This window comes from Ambystoma mexicanum, chromosome 1p (assembly GCF_040938575.1).
Source record: "Ambystoma mexicanum isolate Mex_15411 chromosome 1p, UKY_AmexF1_1, whole genome shotgun sequence".
NCBI classification, from domain to species: domain Eukaryota; kingdom Metazoa; phylum Chordata; class Amphibia; order Caudata; family Ambystomatidae; genus Ambystoma; species Ambystoma mexicanum.
Window position 1 is genome coordinate 571064131 of NC_090921.1, and position 25344 is coordinate 571089474.

General features: G+C 44.9%; 1 protein-coding gene across 1 annotated transcript in view; it reads left to right on the top strand.

Moving 5' to 3' along the window:
* The window catches only part of IZUMO4 (IZUMO family member 4), a 1032821-nt gene extending 1010905 nt beyond the window's left edge, over positions 1–21916 (top strand). Inside the window, exons 7-8 of the mRNA XM_069620420.1 lie at positions 20127–20147; positions 21892–21916. Of these exons, the coding sequence (XP_069476521.1) occupies positions 20127–20147; positions 21892–21916 (46 nt within the window). The remainder of the gene's footprint in view (positions 1–20126; positions 20148–21891) is intronic.
* Positions 21917–25344: the final 3428 nt, after the last annotated feature.

Below are 25344 nucleotides of genomic sequence, written 5' to 3' on the forward strand. Positions count from 1 at the left end.
TAATTTCACTACAAGCACGGGCGGACTGGAAGTATTTGCAATTGTGAAGATCTCTTCTACTACGGAATTACGTTCAGTGCTTTTCTGCAACTCCTCAAGAGTTTAAACAGAGTGGTTTAACTCAGGTATAAAACTGTTAGCTAATTACGACCTGAATCTTGATAAATTGGTAGTAGTGTATTTTGACAAAAAGAAAATCATGTTTGAGCTTGACTGGGTAAAGAATAGAGAATTGGCTGAATTGGCTTTGGGCTATCATTTGTTTTATAATTTAAAATATGAAACTAGAGCATTTAATGATATGCCGTCCTAGCTGAAAAAGCACCCGTCAAGAAAACATTGTGGTCACATGCTACGGTTTAAAATTAATGTAATTTCAACTAGGGAAGTCATTGGCTCGAGACAGGGTATCGAGTGTTCATTGAGGGTATATAGGCATTGTTTTCAACACATCGAAACAAGCTGGCATCTTTTGCTAGAATGCTTTGTCCTCACTGAAATTTGCTGTAAGCTTTTCCTCCGCTTTGTCCCTGATATAGCTCTAATTAATACCGAGTAGTTTTGGGGAAAGATACTGAATAGCCACAAATTATTTTTAGACGTGTCTATTCTAAATTTCTGGACGTCGCTTTGGATGAAATGATAGGAAATACTGGATGACTTGGAATATCCTTTTTAAATGCCTGATTCTTTATATGACTTGTTAGTATGAATTGACATTTTTTATGAACTGTAAAATTGGATGTTTTGTGTATTTAAAATTTTTTTTTAAAGGTTTTAGAAATAAAAAAAATATAATAAAATAAAAGGCACTGCCATGGGCGCAGCGTTTGCACCGGGCTTAGCCATTCTCTTCATGCCCAGTTTTTTTTTTTTAAACTCTTTTTATTAGTGGTCACAACAGACACACAGCACTTATCACATCATTTTCACAGTGTACAACAAGTATATAATATATATCTCATTTGAATATTAAAGATAACACAGTCTCGTCATCCTCAGAAATCATTTCACATAAGTACATTCTGAATGGGCCCCAAATGTCTTTGGGCCTACTTGCAGTCGGGCGGGTAAGGACAAACTGTTCCTCTGTTTCGTTTACATACGTTAGTTCTTGAAGGAAATGTTTCATGGTGGGTGGGCCCACACTCTTCCAGTTTAATAAAATGCATTTTTTGGCCACCACACATGAGATATTAAACAGTCTCCTGATTTTTTCGGAGCGCTTGCCTATGTCACCAAATAGGTACTTCTGTGGAGTTAGTACAGGGGGAACCTGTGTGATTTCTCCTAGCATCTCCGCCACCTCCCCCCAGAAGTCTGCCACCACCAGACACTCCCAGTACATATGGAATGCACCCGCCTGAGGTGCTCTGCATTTGGGACATTCACCCGAACTATCCAGCGTAAAGTTGGCTATTTTGGCTGGGGTTTAGTGTAGCCTGTTTAAGATCTTAACCTGGATTAGACGCAAGCCAGCATTCAAGGATACCTTTTTGGTAAGCGAGCAATATCTGTCCCAGGTTTTATCGTCAATGGGGTTCGTTGTGGGGGAATGTGCTTGGACTGCCACGTATAGTTTGGAGATCCCCAGGCTGTCCCTAGCTGTTACCAGCTGTGCACATGGGTGTGTGGGGGCTCATCTGGGAATAGTGACCAGTGCTTCTGGAAAGCTGATCTCATATGATAATATTGGAGTGTTTTAAGTGGTTATCCGCCCAGCGCCCCAAAACGTCTTGTAAGGTCGCAAATTTGCCGTTGATGAACATATCACCCAGTTTCATTTCTTCATTGGGATCCTGGGCTTCCTGTAGATTGCTATCATGTGTTGGAGGCATGCCCGGGTAGTTCCAAAGGGAGACCTCTGGATTATAGGGGGTTTCCACGTCCAGTCTTTTAAATATAGCCTTCCATGCCCCAACCGTACAGCTCACTGGGTTGTAATCGCATGTGTCTCTATAAAGTGTATCGAAAATTACAGACTGTATATTTGTGGGGTGTGTGGTGTATTCCTCTATCCACGCGTGGGGGGGCCATCGGTCTCACCATACCAGTATTTCGCAAATTGGGCTTGGGCAACGTAGTAATATAGTTCAGAATCGGGCGCCGCTAATCCGCCCGAGGAGTATGGTTCAGTCATCTTTTCCCACCCTATCCTTGCAGTCCTATCGTTCCAGAGAAAAGTTACCACCATGGATCGAAGTCTAGCAAAGAAGGGTCGTCCCGCCCATATGGGGATGTTGACGAAGAAATACAGCAGTTTGAGCAAAATTATCATTTTAAGGACTGCGACTCTGCCATGCAGCGAGATCGGAAGGCATCCCCACATCAATCGTTTGGTATTTAAGGTGTGTAGCGCGCTTTCATGGTTTTCTGTGTACAGTGTATGTCTATCTCTAGAGACAAGTATCCCCAGGTATCTAATGTATTGTTTGGACCATTTAAGTCCACATAGAGTATCTGGACATTTGGTTGCCGGTGTAAGTGGGAATATCTCAGATTTAGCCTTATTTATAGTATATCCAGAGTGAACTGTAAAGTCCTGAATCTCCGCCATAATGGGTGCAATATTGTTTTCTGGTTCACAAACATATAAGAGTGTATCATCCGCATATAGGGAGATTAGTTGGGTAGAGCTTTTCAAATGTATCCCCCTGCCTGAATGTCTAAGCCTAATCTCGACTCCCACTGGCTCTATTGTTAATGCAAATAATATAGGCGAGAATTGGCTCCCCTGCCTGGCGCCCCTCTCCAGCAGGAATAATTCAGAGATGGTTCGGTTAGTTAACACTCGTGCCCCAGGTTCCGTATATAACAGCTAAACATATTTGATGAAGTTCAGGCCTTCCCAAATGCTTCTAGTACCGGTAACAGATAAGCCCATGACACTGAATCAAAGGCCTTTTCGGCATCCAGGGATATGGCCACTTTGTTCCTCCCCGGGTCTATTTGTGCCATAATACCAAAAAGTCTACGGAGATTAAGGGCAGTGGATCTGGTGGGGATAAATCCATTTTGGTCGGGATGGACAAGTGTAGGGACCTCTGGCAAAAGAGGATTTGCCAGTACTTTTGCAAATATCTTGCCGTCCGTGTTTATAAGAGAAAGGGGTTTGTAGGAAGATATGTCTTGGGGTGGGCGACGAGGTTTAGGGAGCACGTTTATTATGGCTTCTCTCATTGTTGGAGGTAGTATGTTACTCTTGAGGGCTTCCTCCGATACCTGTAACAGCACTGGCACCAGCTCCTCATGGAACTCCTTGTAGAATTCCACGCCCAATCCGCCTGACCCTGGAGCCTTACCTGATGCCAATGCCTTAACCGCTTCAGAGATTTCCTCAGCAGTAACAGACTGCTCCATTGCCAGTCGGGCCTCCTCAGAGAGTTTTGGCATTGCGAGTGCCTCTAAGTAAGATTTAATTTCGGGTTTATCTTAGTATCTTTGTTGCTACATAATTCTTGGTAGGAATTAGTCAACTCATTATTGATTTCTTGCTCCCCCAGGAGAACCTCCCCTTGTGAAGTTTGTATATTTGTAATCTGGTTAGGTTGCCTATCCTGTTTGAGCAAGTTGGACAGTGTCCTCCCAGATTTGTTCCCATCGCCATATCTACGGGCACGGACCGGTGCTGCCATATATTGCACTTCTCTAGCGGCTAACTTGCCAAATTCTTGAAGACGTGCTTGAATTTCAGCCAATATTGCCTTGTCTTGTGTGCGAGTGTAGGTTTCTTCAAGGTCCCCTAGTATACTTTCAGTTTTGGTTAATTCAGCTCGGACCCCTTTCAGGAGACTTACGGACTTAGATATCAAGGTTCCTCTAATCCAAACCTTAAAGGATTCCCAGACAGTGGAGTATCTATCGACTGATCCCATATTGTTGGCGAAGAACTCTGTGATTTCTATGTGTAACTCTTCAACAACCCCAGGGTCGCTCAATATTCCTCCCGGCATTCTCCATCTTTTAACAGGCCTGGGGCAATCGCGAAACTCAACCTCCATCACCATAGGGGAATGATCAGACAGTGTGCGGGATAGTATCTTGCATGTCCTCAATGCAATGATCACAGCAGGGGAGACGAACCAGTAGTCGATTCTAGACTCAGAGTCATGACCCGAGGAGTAATATGTGTATCCCCTTCTGTTCGGGTGCAGCAAACTCCAGGCGTCATCAAGTGAAAGCTGTGACAGAATGTGTTTCAGGGTCAGAGTAGCTTTGCTAGGCGACCTGATGGTGGTGCTGGATCTATCCAGTCTGAGGTCAAGAACAACATTAAAATCCCCTCCCCACTGTATATTGGGCACATCTATTGAAGCGATCAACTGATACATAGACGTGTAAAAGGAAGGGTCATCCACATTAGGACCATATGTGTTGACCAGCAATATTTGCTGGCCCGTGATCTCATCCCAAACCAGAACATATCTACCAAGCGGGTCAATCTTTTGGCCCAACAGCCTGAACCCCAGTCCTGGATGGATAAGAGTAATGACCCCTCTGGACTGGGATGAATAATTAGTGTGAAACCTCAATTTGCCCCATTTGGGCAATATGTGCTCATTGTTCGCATCCATTGTGTGTGTTTCTTGTAACATAACAATCTGGGGACCATGCCTGGTTATATAATTACCCACTTTCTTAGTTTTCAACCGGTTATTCAGCCCCCTTACATTCCAAGACAATAGTTTAACTTTCAGCCCGTCACCAATGCATCATAGGAAAATGTTTCGATGACAACATTCATCTTAGGAATGTACTGTTCGTATAACGTAGGTAGTGCTAGCATCTGTGAGCCCACTGGTTTAACCATTAACAAACATTCTACTTGCTTCGTCCTCGCCACAGGACGGGGCTCCTAAACACGAGGCCCATTTTCCGTTCCAATCCATTAGTCTATATAACAACCACAACATACTGCATCCCCTCCAACCAACCCCCCTCCCTCATCATCACCCCCAACTTGACGATGTGCCCACTTCAACTTGTGGAATATTCCAGAGGTGGCCATGTTGCTTCACATGACCACCAATTCCGGTTCCCACCGCCCCACCTATCCATGGATCATGAGGCCGTCCTAGGCGCCAGCCAGCCTCGCCTCGAACCAGAGAGGAAAACCGATATCCCAAATATAGCTGCATATATCATGTGTCATTATTCTTCCGGATGGAGTCTGTTGTTCTGCGCCGGTCTGCCCCCTCTGGGAGGAAGGGGTGTGGAGGACTCTATATATGCTAAGGCTTCAGTCCGATTCTCAAAAAAGTGTGCTCTTCCTGCATGCTGAATCCTCATCTTGGCTGGGAACATCAGGGCATATGTAATTCGGCGTGCTTTCAAAAGTTTCTTTACTGGTTCGTAAGATCGTCTGCTTGCCTGAACCGCGGCAGAGAGGTCTGGGTGTATATGTATGCGGTTCCCCTCATGCTGCAGTTTTCCCACCTCCCTTGCCAGGCGTAGGATTGTGTATCTGTCTCAAAAGTTGAGGAGACGAGCAATTATCTTACGTGGCGGTGCACCAGGCTTGGGTACCGGTGCCAGTGTGCGATGTGCTTTCTCTACCAGGAAATGTTCGGAGAATGACTCAGACTCGAACAGGGTTCTGAACAGTGCTTCCAGTTGTTTCTCCATTTGACTCTTCCCAAAGGATTCCACCACGCTGATCACACGAACATTGTTCCTACTTGATCTGGATTCAGGATCTTCACATTTACTTTGCAGCTTGCTCATTGTTTCTTTGATATGAGTAATGTCCCGGCTGTGATGAGCAATAGTATCTTCATTCGCACTTATTCTGTTTTTCGGTTTCCGTGACACGTGCGCTCTCTTTATCTATTCTGGCCCTCATGGAGCCTATAGTGGCCACTATCTCGTCTAGTTTCATGATTACTGCCAGGCACCCATTTTGCACTAGCGTTGCCAGTTTGTCTTCTCTTTCCCCTCCTTCAGGCTCGCCATTTAAACTGGGCTCCGGATGCATCTCAGCTGCCACGGTTTGATTTTGGCTACTAGTATAAGTGTCCATTGGTCCTTTCTTTTTGCTTCCAGGGGTTTTGGATGTTTTGCTTGTTTTATGTGGTTCCCCCATGTCGGCGCCAGGCAGCGTGCTGCTCCCAGTCGTACTTTTGTCAATGTTTAGGGCAATGATTTCTATAAATGTTCACCCCCTCACCATGTGTTCCGTGTGGCTTGCAGGGGATGGGGTTATACTGCGCTCTCCCACGTATGTGATATTGTAGTCGCAGTATCACGTAGATTTTTACTCAGCCTTCTCCTGTGGGGCATGTATGCATGTCAGGCGTCTCCCTTCATGATGTTAGCGGGTCGCAGGGACATTGTCTACGTGCCTTCAGATGGTCAAGAAGACGCAGTGTATTAGGCGTTGAGCGTTATTATGGCCTCCCCTCAGTATTTAATCAGAGGTACTTCTCTGCTTAAAGTTCAAGTGCGCCTCCCGGATCAACCAACCGTGTCTTTGCGGGTCGATTGAGCCACGTGCATTCGCCCCGGGTGTCAGAACCGCACTGCACATCTGGCTCCGGGCTTTATATAATGCCTCGAGTCAGGAAATTGTATTACTTATGGATCGCCAGCGTTTGGCAGGTCACAGGCGCTCAGATGTTAGTGTTTCTTCAAACAGATCTGTGCTGACAGGCCCATAGACCTTTTCGTATCAATCCTCATGTGTACCGGCAAAGGCCGCCCACCTCAGTCACAGAAAGCAGAGCTGCTCCAGTCGCAAGGCCAGGCCGCGGCATGAGCGGGGATCCCTCACGTGGCCGGGTTAGGCCAGCCACACACCGCTACACATATCACATGGTATCCTACTTGGGATCGCGGGTGTTCGCCGAGTTGCCACAAGAGAGCCGAATCGTCTGGCGCGTCACTCAGGGATATTGTAGGATCTCTGCTGATTGTGGCATCCGGGAGGGTGCGGGGCATTCACTGTAATCTTTGGCTGGAGCCCAATCGAGCGCAGGGACTCCAGACAGGCACCAGGCGCTGCCATCTTCCCGGCGCTCCGAAGGCAGCACCCGTATGTCAGGCCCAGGCGCAAACCGCCGTTGTAGGCTCCTCCCCTCTGTGGCCTGCAATCCACCCGCGTCAACGGCAATCGGGTAAATCTGCCCGGTTCTGCGTGCCGGATCGTTACAGCGCTGAGTGTCGGTCAGTCTTCACTCGGTCGTATCTTGGCGAAACTGGGTCACAGATGGCCAGGATTTTCTCTGGTTGTGGTCAGCCGTCTGGGTCGTTGACAGCGCAGCTATCCAGCCTCCCAGGCAGCCTCAGAACAGATAGATTGGTGCAGGATGTTACGGTGGAGCAGGAGCTCCGAAATCAAGCAGACGTTTTCCTTGTGCGCAACAGCGCCCCCCTCATGGCCAGTTTTGAAGCAGAGTATGTCCTGACTGATTTGAATCCCTTTCATGAATACATCAATAATTGGAGAAGATATATAGATGGTGTTATAGTCATCTGGGATGATAGGGAAGAAAAACATAAATCTTTTCACAGCTGGCTAAACGAACAGGATCAAAATATCCAGTTCACAATGGAGTAAAGCAACTCAGAACTGCATTTCCTGGACCTGATAATCAGACACAACAACTGAAATTTGGAGTGTAGTCTGTACTGTTAAAGCAGCAATAGGAATACATTACTACATTTCCAAAGCAACCATCCTACACACATCAATGAGAACTTGCCATACCTCCAATATCTACAGATTAGAAGGAACTGTAGCTCCCTTGAGGACTTTTGCAAACATGCAGAAGAATTGGACACTAGGTTGAAAATGCAAGGATACTCTAGGAAACTACTATCCAGGTCCAAAAAGCAAGCCAGGTTAACTGACAGGGAGTCCCTACTCGCTCCCAAAAAAACAGTATTGAGGAGGATACGAAAAAACAAATGACTTGTGTAATCACCCAGGTCAAGAAACGGATCCACAAATATTGGCCACTTGTACGTCTCAATCTGCCAGAGGAACCACAACCAAGATTCGCCTTCAAAAGAGCCCAGTTTTCTAAGGAGACACCACGCACTGGATTATGGAATCTCAGAGTGGTGACAGGACACCATCCATGCAGAAGCTGTGTGCCATGTCAATTCACCAAAAAAATTAAAACATTTAAGATAGAAGAAACAACATGGACACTTTACAATATGACTAATTGCAAAACTAATCAACCTGTCTATTGCATAGAGTGTCCCTGTGGACTTCGATATGTTGGCCAAAGAATGAGAACAGTGAACACGAGGATCTCACAACACAGATCAAAAATATGCTGTTAAAATGCCTCTGCCCCCTTGGTGAACTATTATATGGAATACCAGTATTGGCTGAATGATCTACTACGGTGGGTTTTGGACACAGTGAAAAGAGGACCGAATATACAAGGAAACCTCCAGGAAAAAGAAACTTGTTGGATACATAAATTGCACACATACAACCATGGCTTCAATAAGGAATTTCTACCACCTCTTTAAGAACTTCTCAATGCGCAACACTATAGACAGTGTGCACACTTAGACCATCCACACAGGCAGCACTCCCCACCTGGGGCCAAACACAGTTGGAACAGCCCCACAGAGCCTCCTGGTGCAGTGTACCCCTAGGATCCTGCCAACATCATTTAACACATTCACAATTGACCAAACATTGCTGTGCGAGGGATTCTACACACAGCCTGATGTATACTTCGAAAGAAACATCACTAGACCACAGATAAGCCCCCCAAACAACTCCAGGTTGGCACCCGCTGCCCTTTCAATAGCAGAAGTATGGGCATGCCAATGTCTCTCTACATACTTGGCATTGAGTAACATCGCTGTGTGGGGGCCCTTAATTACACAGCGAGATGTATACCTCCTATAAAACGTCACTAAACCACAGACCGGCTTCCTAACCCACTCTAGGTTGATAGCCGCTGCCCCTCCAACAGCAGTAGATTGGGCATACATTCCTGTTCCCTTACCAATGGGGAGCGTGACATATATACATGACCCAGCTGGGGCCACACCATCGTCTGGGCCCAATGCTTCTTGATCCACCCTAGTTCAGCTGCCGCTGCCCTTTCCGAGACCTTAAGTATGGAAATGTTTTCCTGTTCCCATACCAATGGGGAGCTCCACACACACGTCACTTACCTGGAACCTAACCTTTGTCATAGCCCAATATGGACGCAAGACCCTAGGGCACCTCCACACAGTGCAGATGTACCGGTTTACATGGCGATGACCTACTGACGCAGCATACACTGGCTCGCTTGCAACTATGTGAGCCGACAATAGAAGTATTACTCAGCACCTTACAGAAATGCCAATGACCGCGTTCGACGGCTTCGCGCTACTAGTAAGATAGTACCTGATAACAGGCTATTGTACCTCATCCCTTGATACAATCAAATGGACCCCATGTACTTAATAAGGACCTTTGTTCTCCCCCCGATTGCACAGACAAACCACTGCAACGAGAATGAAGCTGAGTCTCGAAAAGCAGCGCACCGCCAAAGACAAGAGTTTTCCAACCCGGAGACAAGGGTAACTGAGAGGTATGCCCTGGGTATCTAGACACATGTGTTGTTCTTGCACTCACTGCATGCCACAGATAGCCTCCATGCACTGGGTGTGGTAGTTTGGGACTGGACCTAGATCCCGATCCTCATATATGTACATATATATGTATTTTTGCTCAGACGTTCTGCACAGTTTCTGCATACCGGGCAACTCTCGAGATGGCGCATGTGGCTCTCCCGACCATGTTGCTCTAATAACCGCTTCTTGATAGATCACAATAATAGCATGTATGCCCTATCTAAAGAGTGGTCCATCCTATATTATACTAGGGACCCTTGCTTTAACCTGTTAAAACGTTATTAGTCTACATGAGGCCCTGTGCCTCACTTATAACCGGTCCGCATTTCTTTAACAGGTGGGCGAGGACCCCATCCCTTTTTACAGTGGGGAGTGGGGATTTGGAGTATTTGGAGTATTTCAATTTCCCTACTTGTTAGGGTAAGTCTTCATTCCTAGTTAACAAGGCCCTATGATAAATTATACTTTATTCATTTCTGGCATGTGACAAATTGTACATTAGACAAAAACACACATTCAGTGTATTTTACAGGCTCCACAAAGATGCAGTGAAGAAGGCGAGCTGACCGTAGAGTTTCTTCACCGAAACGTGTCCCCACACAGGGATCTCATTGAATCTTCACAAGATTTTTGTTCACATAATATCTAGATTTTTTCACTAACACGTCGGCAGGCAGACCCTAATTCAGGTCCAAAAGATACAGACCTTGGGAACTTTGAAGCTCTCACCAAAGGTGGCCTTCAACCAAGGAACATTTTTAAAGTTATTTTTTTTAACCTTGGAGTCTCTAAGCCGGATGAGAGTCACAAAATATTAACCATGAAGAAAATGGTTCTATCTATGAAATAACTTTTAGCTCTCACAAACATTTCACTAATGTACAATTTCATGTAATTCCAATAATGTACAATTTCCTGTAATTCACACGACTGTCCTGTACTTTATCTCTTTACTGTGCTCGTCTTATGACAATGCACCACACGAACATCTCTAACCCTCTCTATACCATATCTATGTTCTTTACAACTTTTTTGTCTCTAAGTATACACCCACTTGGAATGTTTTTCACTGATACCTGCACCACACTATATGGGCCAATAATTATAGATGCGTGATCTGCTGGTGTACCACTGTTCTTTGTTTTTTGTATTATAGACATATGAATTGACTGTCTTTCTCTATATAAATTTTGTGCGATTAAAATCCATAATGGAATATCTTAAGCAGTCACTTCTCACAGTATGTGTTCATTTTAGATCACATTGCCAGAAAGGCTCCACAGGATATCTGTTGTGGATACCCTTAAATATACACTTTGACTTTCTTTTTATTAAAACAAGTGTGAATTAAGTTTGTCTTCCCCATGGTGGAACCGGTTTGTATGTATATCCATAGCAGACACTCCATGGAATTTGCACTAATTTCCTTCTAATACTCATCAAGCGAAACTCTCCTCTCTTCTGACCCATCTCAATCTGTCGCTAGCCTATGTCACCTATACCTGTTCTATCCTCCGTACCCTCTTTGACCTCCTCATCTGGAATTCTGTCCAGGCCTGGTTCACCACTTATTTATTGGACCACTCCTCTATCTCATGGAACTTGCACACCCCATTCCCACCTGTCTCCCATTTGGGCTCTCATATGTCTTTCTCTATGCTTGTACCAATGCCATAATCAGAACATATCTCATCCTGGTAGACTCATCTTCCCCTTTGGCTTCTCCACCACTGTTGGACAGCACTCATGTTTTCTTATCTTTTCCCTCCATTGCCCCTGAACGATCTATATGCATCTTCAACTGTCTCCCTGCTCCCCACCAATGGAAGAGTAGACCATGCTGAACCCCTTTAAGACTGACGTTATCTAGTTCCTTCCACTAAAACCACATCCCTTTTCCTCTCCCCCATATCTTTTCCATCTGACTTCCTCACACTTGCACCCAAGGCTTGCAATCTGGGGGTCCTATTTGACAGCAAACTGAAACTTCACTTCATGACCTCCACAGCCGTGGCTGCTGGACTGAACCTAAGGAACATTAGGATGATCTGACCCAACACCTCACTTACCACTCTAGCAAAACTATTGTTGCTATTCCTGTTATCAGCAGACTTGATTACTGTTGCAACTTCCACCTGGGCCATCCTATCTATTATTTTGCCCCAAAACAAAGCTCTCAACTTGCACCACAAAGTCTCTATACCTTTCTCATCTGTCTGCTACCTACGCAATGCGAGGCTTTTAATGCATCATCAATCCCTCTTCAAATCTCTTCTCTTAGTTTTCAAATCTATCGATGGTTAATTCTGTTTCTCAGTACTTACCAGCACTTACCAGCCTGCAATCTTTGATCTAATGCCCTACTTTACCTGACTTTCCCCACCCATCCTGCATTACTTTTTGCTTCCACTCCTTAACTCTTCTTTCTGCTACCACTGGCACCCAGGACCATTCTTGCAAGAAATCTCAAACAGCACCTCCTTACCATTGAAAGGACACCTGAAGGTACACCGCTACAGACACACTCATTATCCCTCTTCAACTGCCATCGTCCGAGTTCCTAAAAGTTATCTATATTATCAAACTATCACTGAATTATTGTACATTCTGTAAACGTCCATACTGTATGTCCTATCCTAATTTTCATGATCCCTCTTCCTTCTCACCAACCGGTTGATGTCTCATGTATATACCACTAATATTGTAAATCTCCAGAAAACACAATTGTTCTGCTTTCTGTTGCCCCTTTTGTATAGTAGTTCTTTTCAAAGCACAATCAGACATAGACAAATTAATTCAAATGCATAATCAATCTTCTGATATCCGAGCCATGCAAATTCTACTTTCTGCTGATAACAAGATTGAATGGAAGATGTTTTTTCCCAACCTCTTTTAAACTATGCAAAGTACTGAGCTCCCCTCAATAGTCCGAATTCAGCAAAGAAGGCAGCTTTTAGTTTGGATCAGACCTTTCTCCAGGATGTTCATTGTTTGGGTCAAAACCACATTATATACACTAAGGTGCCTGGCTGGTGGTACAAACCCCTGGAAAAGCTTGCCATCTCCCAGCTTTGGCCTGGTTGACCTCCTTTCTCACCGACTGACCCTCCCAGTTCCAATGGTGGTGTTTCCTCTCTTCTATCTCTCCTTGTGGTGTTCCCCAGGGGTCTAACCTTTCTCCATGGCTTTTCAACCACTACCTGGCACCTCTTGCCCACCGCATTGCTACTTTCTGTTCCAACTTTCAGTGCTATGCTGATGATACCCAGCTCTCTTTCAGGCTCCCCTTAGCCACCTCTGCTCCTTTTCTCATATCAAACTGTCTGGCCGCAATTTCGGCTTGGTGTGCCACCAATAATCCCTGCCTTAACGCTAGTCAGACTGAGATCCTCCTCATCGGGACACCTGCTCCCTCCTTTCCTCTCTCTCTCTCTCCCTCTGGCCACCCACTCTGGGCCCTCTTTCTGCTCCTTCCTGTGAGGCTAATAACCTTGGTGTCATCTTCAAGACCACCCTCTTCTCCTCACATCTCAGACGTCTCTAATAAGTCAAACTATCAGCTGCACCTCCTCAGAGGTATTTTTCCTTTTCTCACTTTGCCCCAGAAGCTCACTGTCTCCAGAGCCCTGGTCCTCTCTAGGCTGGACTACTTCAACAGCCACTTTCTAAATCTGCCTGCCTCTACAATTCGACCTTCACAACTTATCCAGAACAGGACTGCAAGACTTGTCCTTGGCCTCAAGCCCAGAGATCATATCTCTCCAGCTCAGAAATCTCTTCACTGGCTCCCTGTAGCTGCAAGGATCAAGTTCAAGACCCTTTGCATAGTCCACAAGGCTTTCTGTGGCCTGGGACCACACTGCCTCCAGCTTTCTCTTCCTAAACATCTTCCTTCTCAAGCTCTCCGCTCATCCACCTCCATCTCTTCGAGGGTCAGATGCTTCTCCAAGCAGAGAGTGGCGGGCAGATCTCTCTCTTCGGCTGGGGCCCTCCTCTGGAACAGCCTCCCTGCCTCTCTCAAACTTGAGCAGGACCACCTCTGGTTCCGTTCCGGAAGCAACTCAAGACCTTCCTTTTCGCTTCCGCTTTCTCTCTTCCTCTCCCCTGCTGATGTCCCGGACTGCTCAGTGCACTGGTAACCTGGCTCCCCTCTGAACTCTGGCCCAGGCTCCTGCTTGTCCAGTTGTCGTTGCACTGCCTCGGGGCTACCCCTGCACTTAAGGGTCTGTACCTGCAACCCTACAGTCCCCTCTCTCTGTACTTATAAGCCACCCGCTGGCTGCACTTATTGAGTTACCTGCACTTTTCCCTTCCCCTCCCCACCGGCCCTTCTCCCCTCCCTCTTCCCCGCTATTGCGCAATCTGAATGACACAAGGCCTAGTAAGATCGTTGTTTTGCCCTTCCAGTGTTTCCCCCTTCTTGTCTTGTGGCAGCTTGCAACACTTGTGTACAGGCGCATTATAAACGCCATATCATATCATTGTCTCGGGTGGATAGCTCCAGGGCAATATGCTCGCCTTGGAAGCAAGACGAGACGGAGCAACACAGGTTCAATCCCCGGGTCCGCGCTTAGAAACCTCTGGGTATTAATTGCGTTATAAATATCATATGATTTTCTCATATCAGACTGTCTGGCCGCAATTCCGGATTGGTGTGCCACCAATAATCCCTGCCTTAACGCTAGTCAGACTGAGATCCTCCTCACCGGGACACCTGCTCCCTCCTTTCCTCTCTCTCTCTCCCTCTGGCCACCCACTCTGGGCCCTCTTTCTGCTCCTTCCTGTGAGGCTAATAACCTTGGTGTCATCTTCAAGACCACCCTCTTCTCACATCTCAGACGTCTCTAAGAAGTCAAACTATCAGCTGCACCTCCTCAGAGGTATTTTTCCTTTTCTCACTTTGCCCCAGAAGCTCACTGTCTCCAGAGCCCTGGTCCTCTCTAGGCTGGACTACTTCAACAGCCTCTTTCTAAATCTGCCTGCCTCTAGAATTCGACCTTTACAACTTATCCAGAACAGGACTACAAGACTTGTCCTTGGCCTCAAGCCCAGAGATCATATCTCTCCAGCTCGGAAATCTCTTCACTGGCTCCCTGTGGCTGCAAGGATCAAGTTCAAGACCCTTTGCATTGTCCACAAGGCTTTCAGGGGCCTGGGACCACACTACCTCCAGCTTTCTCTTCCTAAACATCTTCCTTCTCGAGCTCTCCGCTCATCCACCTCCATCTCTCCGAGGGTCAGATGCTTCTCCAAGCAGAGAGTGGCGGGCAGATCTCTCTCTTCGGCTGGGGCCCTCCTCTGGAACAGCCTCCCTGCCTCTCTCAAACTTGAGCAGGACCACCTCTGGGACCGTTCCGGAAGCAACTCAAGACCTTCCTTTTCGCTTCCGCTTTCTCTCTTCCTCTCCCCTGCTGATGTCCCGGACTGCTCAGCGCACTGGTCACCTGGCTCCCCTCTGAACTCTGACCCAGGCTCCTGCTTGTCCAGTTGTCGTTGCACTGCCTCGGGGCTACCCCTGCACTTAAGGGTCTGTACCTGCAACCCTACAGTCCCCTCTCTCTGTACTTATAAGCCACCCGCTGGCTGCACTTATTGAGTTACCTGCACTTTTCCCTTCCCCTCCCCACCGGCACTTCTCCCCTCCCTCTTCCCTGCTATTGCGCAATCTGAATGACACAAGGCCTAGTAAGATCGTTGTTTTGCCCTTCCAGTGTTTCCCCCTTCTTGTCTTGTGGCAGCTTGCAACACTTGTGTACAGGCGCATTATAAATGCCATATCATATCATTGTCTCGGGTGGATAGCTCCGGGGCAATATGCTCGCCTTGGAAGCAAGACGAGACGGAGCAACACAGGTTCAATCCCCGGGTCCGCGCTTAGAAACCTCTGGGTATTAATTGCGTTATAAATAACCTATCATATCATACAACATAAAGCAGTCAGATAAATGCCAGAAATCATGGCTACTCAGGTGACTCATGGAGTAGTACATTTGGTGGAGGATTTCAAATGGAAGCTTCTTTTTGTCAAATAAATTGTTTTAAAGTTTACAAAGACAAATCAAACACATCAACGGGTGCATACAATGTCATATACATCCGACTCGCGGGTATCCAAATATTTTAGCTGAATGTGTCAATATTTATGCCCGCTTCTTCCCGAACCCTTCAATTTGATGTCTACAACTCTTAGTAAAGAAAGGCAATATTCTAGGCAATAGGCAACTTCTCACATTTATTAGAATCACATGAACAAGATTGACAAGTGGGATCAGGCACCCCCTGAATAACTATGAAAATCCTGCCCCTGACTATAGTTTCACTAGACATTTCTATCAGTGAACATGAAGAACAATAGTGGCATTAACCCCAATCCCATTTCATTTTGTGTACAATTCAAATAAATTCAAGGCTCACAATAGATTTGTACAAAGCATTTCTCTGCAGTATGCAGCTATTTTAATAGGGGTCAACAGTTCCTACTAGATGTGGGCACTTCTTCATTGATATTAAGCGTGAGTCTCCTAGTGGGCAACAGGTGCCACAACTTTTGCCACCAGAGAGTGCTTTGAGGAGTTTCACCTTTCTTCTGGTTACCTTTTACCACCATTTAGCTGCCAACAGCATTGTGGTTTGACCTTGCCTCTGGCAGAGGGAAGAGGGTAAATGCTTTTAACTGAGAGGCTTAGTAACACCACACACAGATCCCAAGGAAAAGTATCACCCAAGGTCACTATTTTTAATACAAACGCCTAGAAACCAGTCAGCCAGGTTTAATGGCTTAGAGAATACATTGTTTGGGAGTTTTTCTCAACAACACACATGTACTAACGAGGCAAAATTGTTAATGCTGCGAAGTGGATACTTTGTAAGCACAACTCTAGAAGTGATGAGAAACATTGGGGGTCATTACGAGTGAGGCGGTAAGGGGTTAACGGCGCCGGTAAAGGTGCCGGAGCTGTCTACCCCTTACCGCCTCATTACGAGTTCTGCTCGCGGTGCCCGCGAGCAGACCAGGGTGCTAACAGACCAGGGTGCTAACAACAGGCCCGTTATTAACGGGACCGTTGTTAGCACCCTCCCCATTCCCATTGAGCCCTATGTGGGCCCTCCAAGGTCGGAATAGCCCGGTAATTCCTCATTCAAGGAACCCGGTCCCAGTACCCGGAAAGGGGGTAGCCATGCAGCTAATAGCGGCATGGTTACCTCCTGACTTGTAATGACCCCCATTGACTTTATGACAGAACTAGATATTAATGGGCTACCAGCGCGATATAAGCTTACATAAGCATACATATATGATTGACTCATTATTAGTTTTATTTTATTATTGTTGTTTTATGTGAATACATTTTTATGTGATGAGATTAGGTTGATTGTATTTTAATCTAAGTCATGGTTTGACATGAAGAGTGTTTTGGTTGATTGTAACTGAATTTATTTTTGATTTTAGCGAAAGGTTTGGTTTTCCAAGCCAAACACGGTAATAAATAAATTAAATTAAAAAATAGTTGGTCCATGTCCTCTGGTCCGTGTCTTGTTTCTGGTCACCCCAGCACCCAACACACAGAAGCTGCTGGATGCAGTGGAGTAACTTTACTGAAAATGTTGGGGGGGACATGACAGCTAAAGGAAAAGGTGCCCCTGCCAAATGAATGGGGACAAAATGGTGTGCCACGAAAGTTGGGTGGACAAACACCCCCGTCCCCCCTAAAATTACGCCCATGGCTGGATGCAGCAAAAGCCCTCTACACTCGCGGTGGAGCAACAGATGAGAAGAACCTCTAACCCTGCAAACACATCTACATTGGTCATGTGTGTGCACTTAGGTTTTAGTCCCGGATGCAGTTAGCCCATTGACCTCTTCCTGCCAAGCAGTCATTTTGTTCCGAATCAACATTCCTAATATCCACACTCAAAGTGAAGGGCTTTCATATATGTCTACCACAGGGAGTGGGTGGAGGGTGACATTGAGTGACGGCCAGTATGCTGCTGATGATTAGATAATTATATAATGTGGTGTGAGCAGGACACGTCTAGGCGGAAGCAGATCAGAACATGAACTAACAATGTACGATTTTTTAAATAAAGCGATTGCTTTTATCACCCAATATTTAAGAACCACGGTTAAAGCAAAAGTACTGTTTCCAATATTCATAGTGGCAGAAGTACAAGGCAAATAGACATGACCCACTACCCTGAGAGACACTTGGAAACCTTCACTTGACTCTTTAAATGGCAGAATTTATTTCAATATCACTACTTTCATTTTAGTCGTCAGGCCTATTTTTTGCTGTTGAATAATGCAGTGCAATTAAAATGCAAAGCTGGAGTTTTGCCAGACTCATCTCTTGAACATGTGCACACTACCCGCTAAGTGGGCAGGCTCCTGACTCCCCTTTTGTGAAACAAGCTGTAACACCCACCTTTCCGTGTCCTGCATGTGGAGCATGAATAATGGCCGTTTGGAGGAATCATGGCGTGAGTAGCCTATTGCACAGAAATCAGGAGGCCAACAATTCCACCCCCTGTCTAACTGCGAAGCCAGGCGCGATGCAACCGGAAGCTGGTTTAGTGGCCACATCTCCCTTGGCAAACAGGGACCATATGTCAGAGATCCTTGCCCTCAGTTTTCGCAGGAGACTGAGGTTACTAGGTGGCATCACCCCCCCCTCCCCGAAACCCCTGATGGTGGAGAGGACTAAGGAGTCCATAGAAAGGACCAAGGAGTCCGTCTCCCCCAGTAAATGCCTAATTAACGAGCTGGACTGCTTGTTACCAAATTCTAGTCATATTATCGGATCTGTGTAGTAGTACCACTGAGACTTTGACTCCAACCTTTTCTCCAGCGGTGACATCACTTCTAGGAGGTATAAAGAAATATGCAAAGAGGGACCCAGAACATATAATATCTTTACCCTCTGCGGCTCTATGGGGCGCCAGGCCTACGACATTCCAACCTGATCATAGTGCCCCTTCTCAATGGCCGCACCTCAAGATGTGCATCTCCAAAGAGCTCCTCCAATGTAATGGACTCACTGACCTTTGTTCACTGATTGACATTTTGTTGGGACATACGGCCGTCTAGTGGGAACGTGGCGTCACAGATAGATGTACAATTTAATCCATTGATACGGATGCAGCCGGCAAAGTCGGACAATGCCTGTCAACTTAACTTAACTGCCATCAAGAGAGGATGGACCAAGCCTCACAAACAACATACATCAAGGGTGACCCTTCTGTATCTACAGGGAATATATCTGTTACAAATGAAAAGGCCATAACTCCCGCACTAAAACCTTTGTCATGGATCAAAGGAACTTTGTGATCACTAATATAGAGAAGGTGGCTGGCAAAGAGTCTTTTGAGGCACTAGGAAATAAGGTGTTAGCATGGCTATGACAACAAACAGGGCCTGGTGTTGTTAAAATGTCAGACTTGAAAATTCTACGTAGGATTGACCTAAGTGATTGGTGCTGTATCAAACAAGTGACTGTGTCTTAGTGGGTTGCGTGTTTAGCACTATACCGTCATACCTTAGATTGTGCAAATATCTCCCCAGGGGTGGCTGGAACTGTAAACTAATACCCTCTGTCCTATTGGGTGTACTTCGTTTTATGCTTAACTGACCCCCCCTAGTTCACCATCTATTCTTGTAGTGTAGTCTCCTATTGCTGTTTAACGATTGTGTTTTTTTCTCTCATGTTTTATGTTTTGTATTTTTGTTGTTCGTCTGTAAGCGCCATCATGCCTCCGGGTCCATCATGCACGGTATAAATGTAATAAAGTAAAGTAAAAAGCACAGAAAAGTCCTATAGAGTCTGCAGTTAGATAATTGCTCTTTTTAGTGGTTGGGGTCTCAGGCGCATTCCCCAAGACTTAGAGGATCAATCAGTATCCCATTGTCCCACTATCAGACAAAATGAGAAATTCATGGATAGAGATGCGGTTCTTGGAGCTAGAAGTCTGAACATGGATGCCAATTTCTGTCAACGTTTGTGAGCTTTACCTGTGCCTTTGTGCTGCCTTGACCTAGTCATGCTTCCTCCTTTGGCCAGCTGAACTGAGAAAGGAACTGCGGCTCTACACGTTGAGTATTCAGACCCACTCCATGATAGTGTGCCATTGAATTAGACATGTTGTGGCAAGAAAATGGAAATATTGAGACACAGCGATGTACATGTTGCAGGAAGTTTTTCTCTGCTTAAAATAGTAATAGGTACCTATCAAATCAACCGAATTCCAAAGCTGATGTCCTTTAGTGCCTCCTGATTGAAAACAAGCGCCTTCATTTAAATCGTCTAAATCATGTTTAGGGATTGGCAACACTGACGCTGCAAGCATCAGATATCAGAAATTGATACTTTGTTCTTCAGCTAGTTAAAATGGTCCCAGATGGCTAACTTCATTTTGCACCTTTATTTGCATAATTTCTGAAAAATGTTGCCACATTGGATGAACTGACTGGTTCAAAATTCTTTTAATTATCCTCACCATACTTGCAGCATGTTTTGATGTTTGTTCTGTTTCTTTTCCAGGGCACAGCTTCCTGTGGGGCAGTAAGTCGTTTTTATTTATTATAAATACAACATGCTCTTACTTTTCCTTCAGATGTCAATCTCCAGAGTCTAGTGACCCAGGGTTGTCCAACTCCGGTCCTCGAGGGCTGGAATCCTGATAGGTTTTCAAGATATCTCTCATACATTTTCATGAGGAAACATTTGCATACATTTAGAATCATTGAATGCAACTGTATCTCATGAATATTAATGAGGGGTATCCTGAAAACTAGGCATGGATCTGGCCCTTGAGGCCTGGAGTTGGACAACCCTGGATCTTGCCTTCACAGCCAGAGTTTCACTTCTTAAAGTATTGCCCTACCATTCCGAAAGAGATAGCAAAAAAGGAAACTGAGATGTCAAGAACAACAGCTTGCAGAATGGACTTAAGAGGCATCCTTTGTGCTCCCCTTGCCGCTTCAAAGTGATGGGAAGGAGTGCGAGAGAGGGGCGCTGTATAAGGGGTCTACAGGAGTTATAGGGGGTCCGTTGGAGGCAGTGTGAGGTATATTGGTGGCAGTGATAGTACGTGTTTGGTTCTACATGAGGCTCTTTGGAATGTCTGGAATTTTTAGCTCACAATATTGATATGCAATGTCTAGAAAGAGTGATGGCATAACGGAGGCAAAACAAAAGTCTCAAGGAGTACTTAGGCTACAATGTTTTAGCTCATAGGTGGTACTTGTATACATACCCACATTAGTTTCGCCTTAAATGTGGTGCTTCAGTGCCTCCATTAGATATTGTTTGTGTGGTGTTGTTAAACTAGGGGGAGCCACGCATAGTGTCATAGATATATGGGATTTTGCCATGCAACAGGCAGCATGCACAGAGAAACATCAGAACGAACCTGGGTGGCTTGGAAGATCAGAAGGGGCTATGCTTGTGTGAGTGCTGGGATGCTGCATTGCTCTGCTGTAGTGGTGCTCCTTAAGCAATGCAGGCGGTCTCCCCAAGCCCTCTGCCATTCTTTTTTACATTGTTATGGGAGGAGATATGGGGGAAGGTATGCATATGGGTTTCATCTAATTTGTTCCAGGACTGAGGGAAAGGTTTAACAAAAGCAGATTCAATATACAAAGGTTATTTCCTAATAGATCCTGATATCAGGAAGTGGAAGGTGTTCTGAGTTAAATCCCCTGTTAGCACCACCTCCCACTCCTCTCAGACACGAGCCAACCCTCTTGTGGGCTTAGATGACATTTGCTGTTCACATGAAAAAACCCTGTTCAACTCTTAACAGTAGCCAATTTATGCACACCTGACTAAAATGGCAAATTACTCTGCCACCACTGCACCTACCCAACAGGTACTAGAGAATATCCCTGAAACACCACATTTACCCTCTACAGTGGGTAAACCCTGCTTTGGGTATGGAGCACCCCATCCTAGTGTTTTAATTGATCCACCTCCATAACTCTGGTCTTTCCTTTCTTGGTTGCTTCACCATCGTTGTTTTACCCTCTGCTCTCTGATCCCCAATTGGTCCATTCCCTAATTAATTAATCTTTTATTACGTGTGTAATACCGGAGACCAGTCTCTAAGCGCAGACCGGATTCGAACCTGTGTTGCTCAGCGTTGTCTTGCTTCCAAGTGAGATGCCGACCCGACCCTATCGCCTTATTCACCACCCCCACGTTATGACTCACTTTGTCACCCTAATACATTGGAGCCTACCCTGAGGAATTAATGCTTGGCCATTTTTGGGAAAAAGAGCTGACTATGTTTTCTTATATTTTGCAGCAACAGGCTTGAACATCCAAAGTAAGTATACGTCAGACTATGGGGTTACTGCTCAGAAGCCGCTGTTTGCAAATAATTTAGAAAAAGCTAATTCGGGGAACTAAGAGCTTCAAATGGACTTGCAGAGCTCATATTACTGACCAATCATGCAGCCTTTTCATGAAAGCTAAGCAACTTCAATAGTACGGATAATTATAGAAAAAAGGGGACACAATTCAATGATTTATATGCTTAATGTGTTACAGGTTTAATTGTTCAGTTTTTAATTATAATATGGAATCTATTCAGGTTTGTTTACTATATGCATATCTTCCAAACCACTCTTCTCCTTATGTATCACAGTCCTTGTCTTGTTTCCCCAATTGGAATGAATCGTTATCTATGAGATTACTTAATGCATAAAGAGGAATACCTCTAGAATTAGGAATATTACATTATACTGTAATTGGAAGCTGATGGGAATGTTGCAGTTATGCTAGGTTCGCACATTTCGTCCATTCTGATGTGTATTATGTTTATTATAGGATATTCTGTTGGTGATGAGTGTACAACTTTTTTATGTGTAATCAAGAATATATACATTTTTTTTTTTTTATGTAACATTAGTTTGTACAAAAGAAAGACAACTTTAAGTTACAGATTACAAATCTCCTAGTATCTCGAATCTAAAACAACCTCATTCACAGGATTCAAAAAGGTCCTCGTCTCTCAGACCAGGCCCTCCAAATTGGATAAGTCCAAAGCATCTAAAAAGTTTATGGTTGCGCAAATTAACTGAGTGTTGATGCCACCAATCAAATAACACCACCAAGCATCCATATTTCCAGATAAGGGGGCAAAGTGGGCTAAATGCTGGTCGCGCTGAGCAGCAATCGCCTTACATGCAGTGATTAAGTGGCGTAATGATTCTGTCGCTTGGTTACAGAACCAACATCGAGCGTCCTGTTCAGATATCTCATGCCTCAGTACAAGGATCTCCTTGGATTTATAGAGATTAAGGCGTAATCGTAGGAACATGTTCCTGTGATAGCTTGATGGAAATCTATCTAGGTACTTTGGCAAAATGTCCAGTCTATTCAGGGCGCTTCCGAGGGCTAAGGAAGATGCCAATTTGTTTCTCGCCTCCTCATTTAATATCCAATTTTGTTGGCGCAATTTCTTTTTTGCCATTTGCGGCCGCAGAATTACGGTCTCGAGAGAAACATCGGCATTATGTAATATGCAAACCAGCTTGGCTTTCCACTTGTTTATTAAACCAGCAGACGGATGCTCTGAAACTGTATGCAAAATTTCATATGGTGTTGAATTTTGGTCCAGCATCATTTTTCTCAGAGTGGAGATGGATTTCCACAGCACAGTACCGTAGAGTGAATCAATGCATAACTCGTAACGTATCGCTGTCATTGCAGAATTTTTTGGCAGCCTTAGAACTTTTCGCCAGAAGTTTCCCTTCAGTTTATTCCACAAAACCTGAGGGATGTTCCAGCCAGATTCACTCCCAAATGTTGTAGCCTGCGTCACCTTTTGCAGGTAGAATGTTAGGATTGGCTTAAAGGAGAATTTGCCATATGCTGCATGCAGTTTGGCACCTTGCAATGCAAACATTTGCATACGGGCCACCAGGTCTTGTGTCCAGTCCCACTCACGAATAGAATTATTAAATTGCACTCCTAGATATCTGATGCTATTCAATGTTTCTAGTCGTTTGTCCATTATTTGCCAGCAAAATTTACAAGAACGTGCTTGGGATCCACGTCCAATCACTATTATCTTCGAATTTTTGGAGTTGATTTGTAAGTCGTTTTGCAGGCAATAGTTTTGAAACGCATTCAGCAGTCTCTGAAGCCCAACTGGAGTGGTGTCTATAAGAAAAATGTCGTCAGCATAGATGACCCAACTTATTTGTTGCCCATTTACTAGCGGCGGAAAAATCCTTTGGTCTTTAAATGCCAGAGATAAGTCTGAGATGAAAAGTTTGAAAAGTAGGGCAGCAAGCGGGCAACCTTGCTTCACGCCCCTTCTTGTGACTATTTCATCTGACAAATCACCTTGCTGATTTAGCCTTACTCTAAAGGACGTATTGGAGTGGAGGGCAATCAAGGGCTCCAGCAAGTCATTTGGGCAATTCCAGTCATTTAGTTTTTTCCATAGGAGATTACGATTTATGCTGTCAAATGCCTGGCTCAGATCTATAAATGCAAGGTACAGCGTTTTCTTTCTCTTCAAGGCATCGAGTTTTAAACAGTTTAGGAGGACCAGATTTAATTCAACTCCAACTCCTTTGTTAAATCCTGTTTGCCTGGGGTCGCTCACGGCAATCTCAGTTGCCCAATTTGACAGCCGCTTTTGCAGAAAGGCTCCAAAGACCTTGCCGATTGTGTCCAAAAGGGCAATCAGACGATAGTTGTTAGGATCATCTAGATTGCCCCTTTTAAATATTGGAACCACTACTGCCCTTAACCATGAAGCCGGCAGGATGTTTTCACGTGAAATTCGTTCAAACAAAGATCTCATCATGTTGGCCCATAGAGACTTTTGGGATTTTAGCATCACATTTGAAATACCATCGGGGCCTGCAGCTCTAGAAGCCTTTAACTTCATAATTGCCAATTCGATGTCTTCTGCAGAATCTTCTACATTCCATCTTGCAGTGGTTGTTAATGTCAAGGGTACCACAGTGCAATTTACGTCATCAAAGACAGCGGAAAAGTAAGCGACCCAGCTGGCCCCATTCACTCCATTCGCCATTGAATAGGTGTGATTCAAGCTACCAGTGTTGATTATCTCCCAAATGTGTCTGCTGTCCTTCAAAATAATCAATTTTAACATCTGTTCAGCTTGAGACTGCCTTTGCAAGAAATTAAAGGATTTAATCCAGTTACGATATTTCTGGCGTCTTGATTTTATTTTGGCGGGAGCACTTCCAGGATCGACTTTTTTCAGGAGCCTTATATCATCTCGTAGCTTTTTCTTTTCCTGATTTATGGTTGTATTGAACAGATGTTTTACTTCAGATGCAGACCCCTTGTGGATTGTGTTCCTCCCTTTAAAGTAGTGTAGTAGCAAGGGATAATTGATCCTTGACATTATTGAGGGCGCTTTCTCAAGGTTGTTTGTCAGCATTAGCAACTAAGGTGCACTCATGCGCAATCTGTTTGTTCCGTTGTTTATTGTTACGCTCTCAAGATACTTAAATGAGGCTGATTTTGTTGCTTTTTTCCAGCTTAACAACATTGCATCATGGTCGCTCTTGTCAGTCTGTTTTATTTCAAAAGAAAAGACTGTTGCTAATAATTTTTTGTTTTTTGGACACCCAAATGTAATCAAGGGTCTTTTTACTCACGCCTTGTTTCCAAGTAAAGCCTGGAGGAATATCACCACGGGTTGCTCCGTTCAGCATTGAGCACTCTCTCAATGCCATTTCTTTTAACCATATGACACCTCGATCCTGCA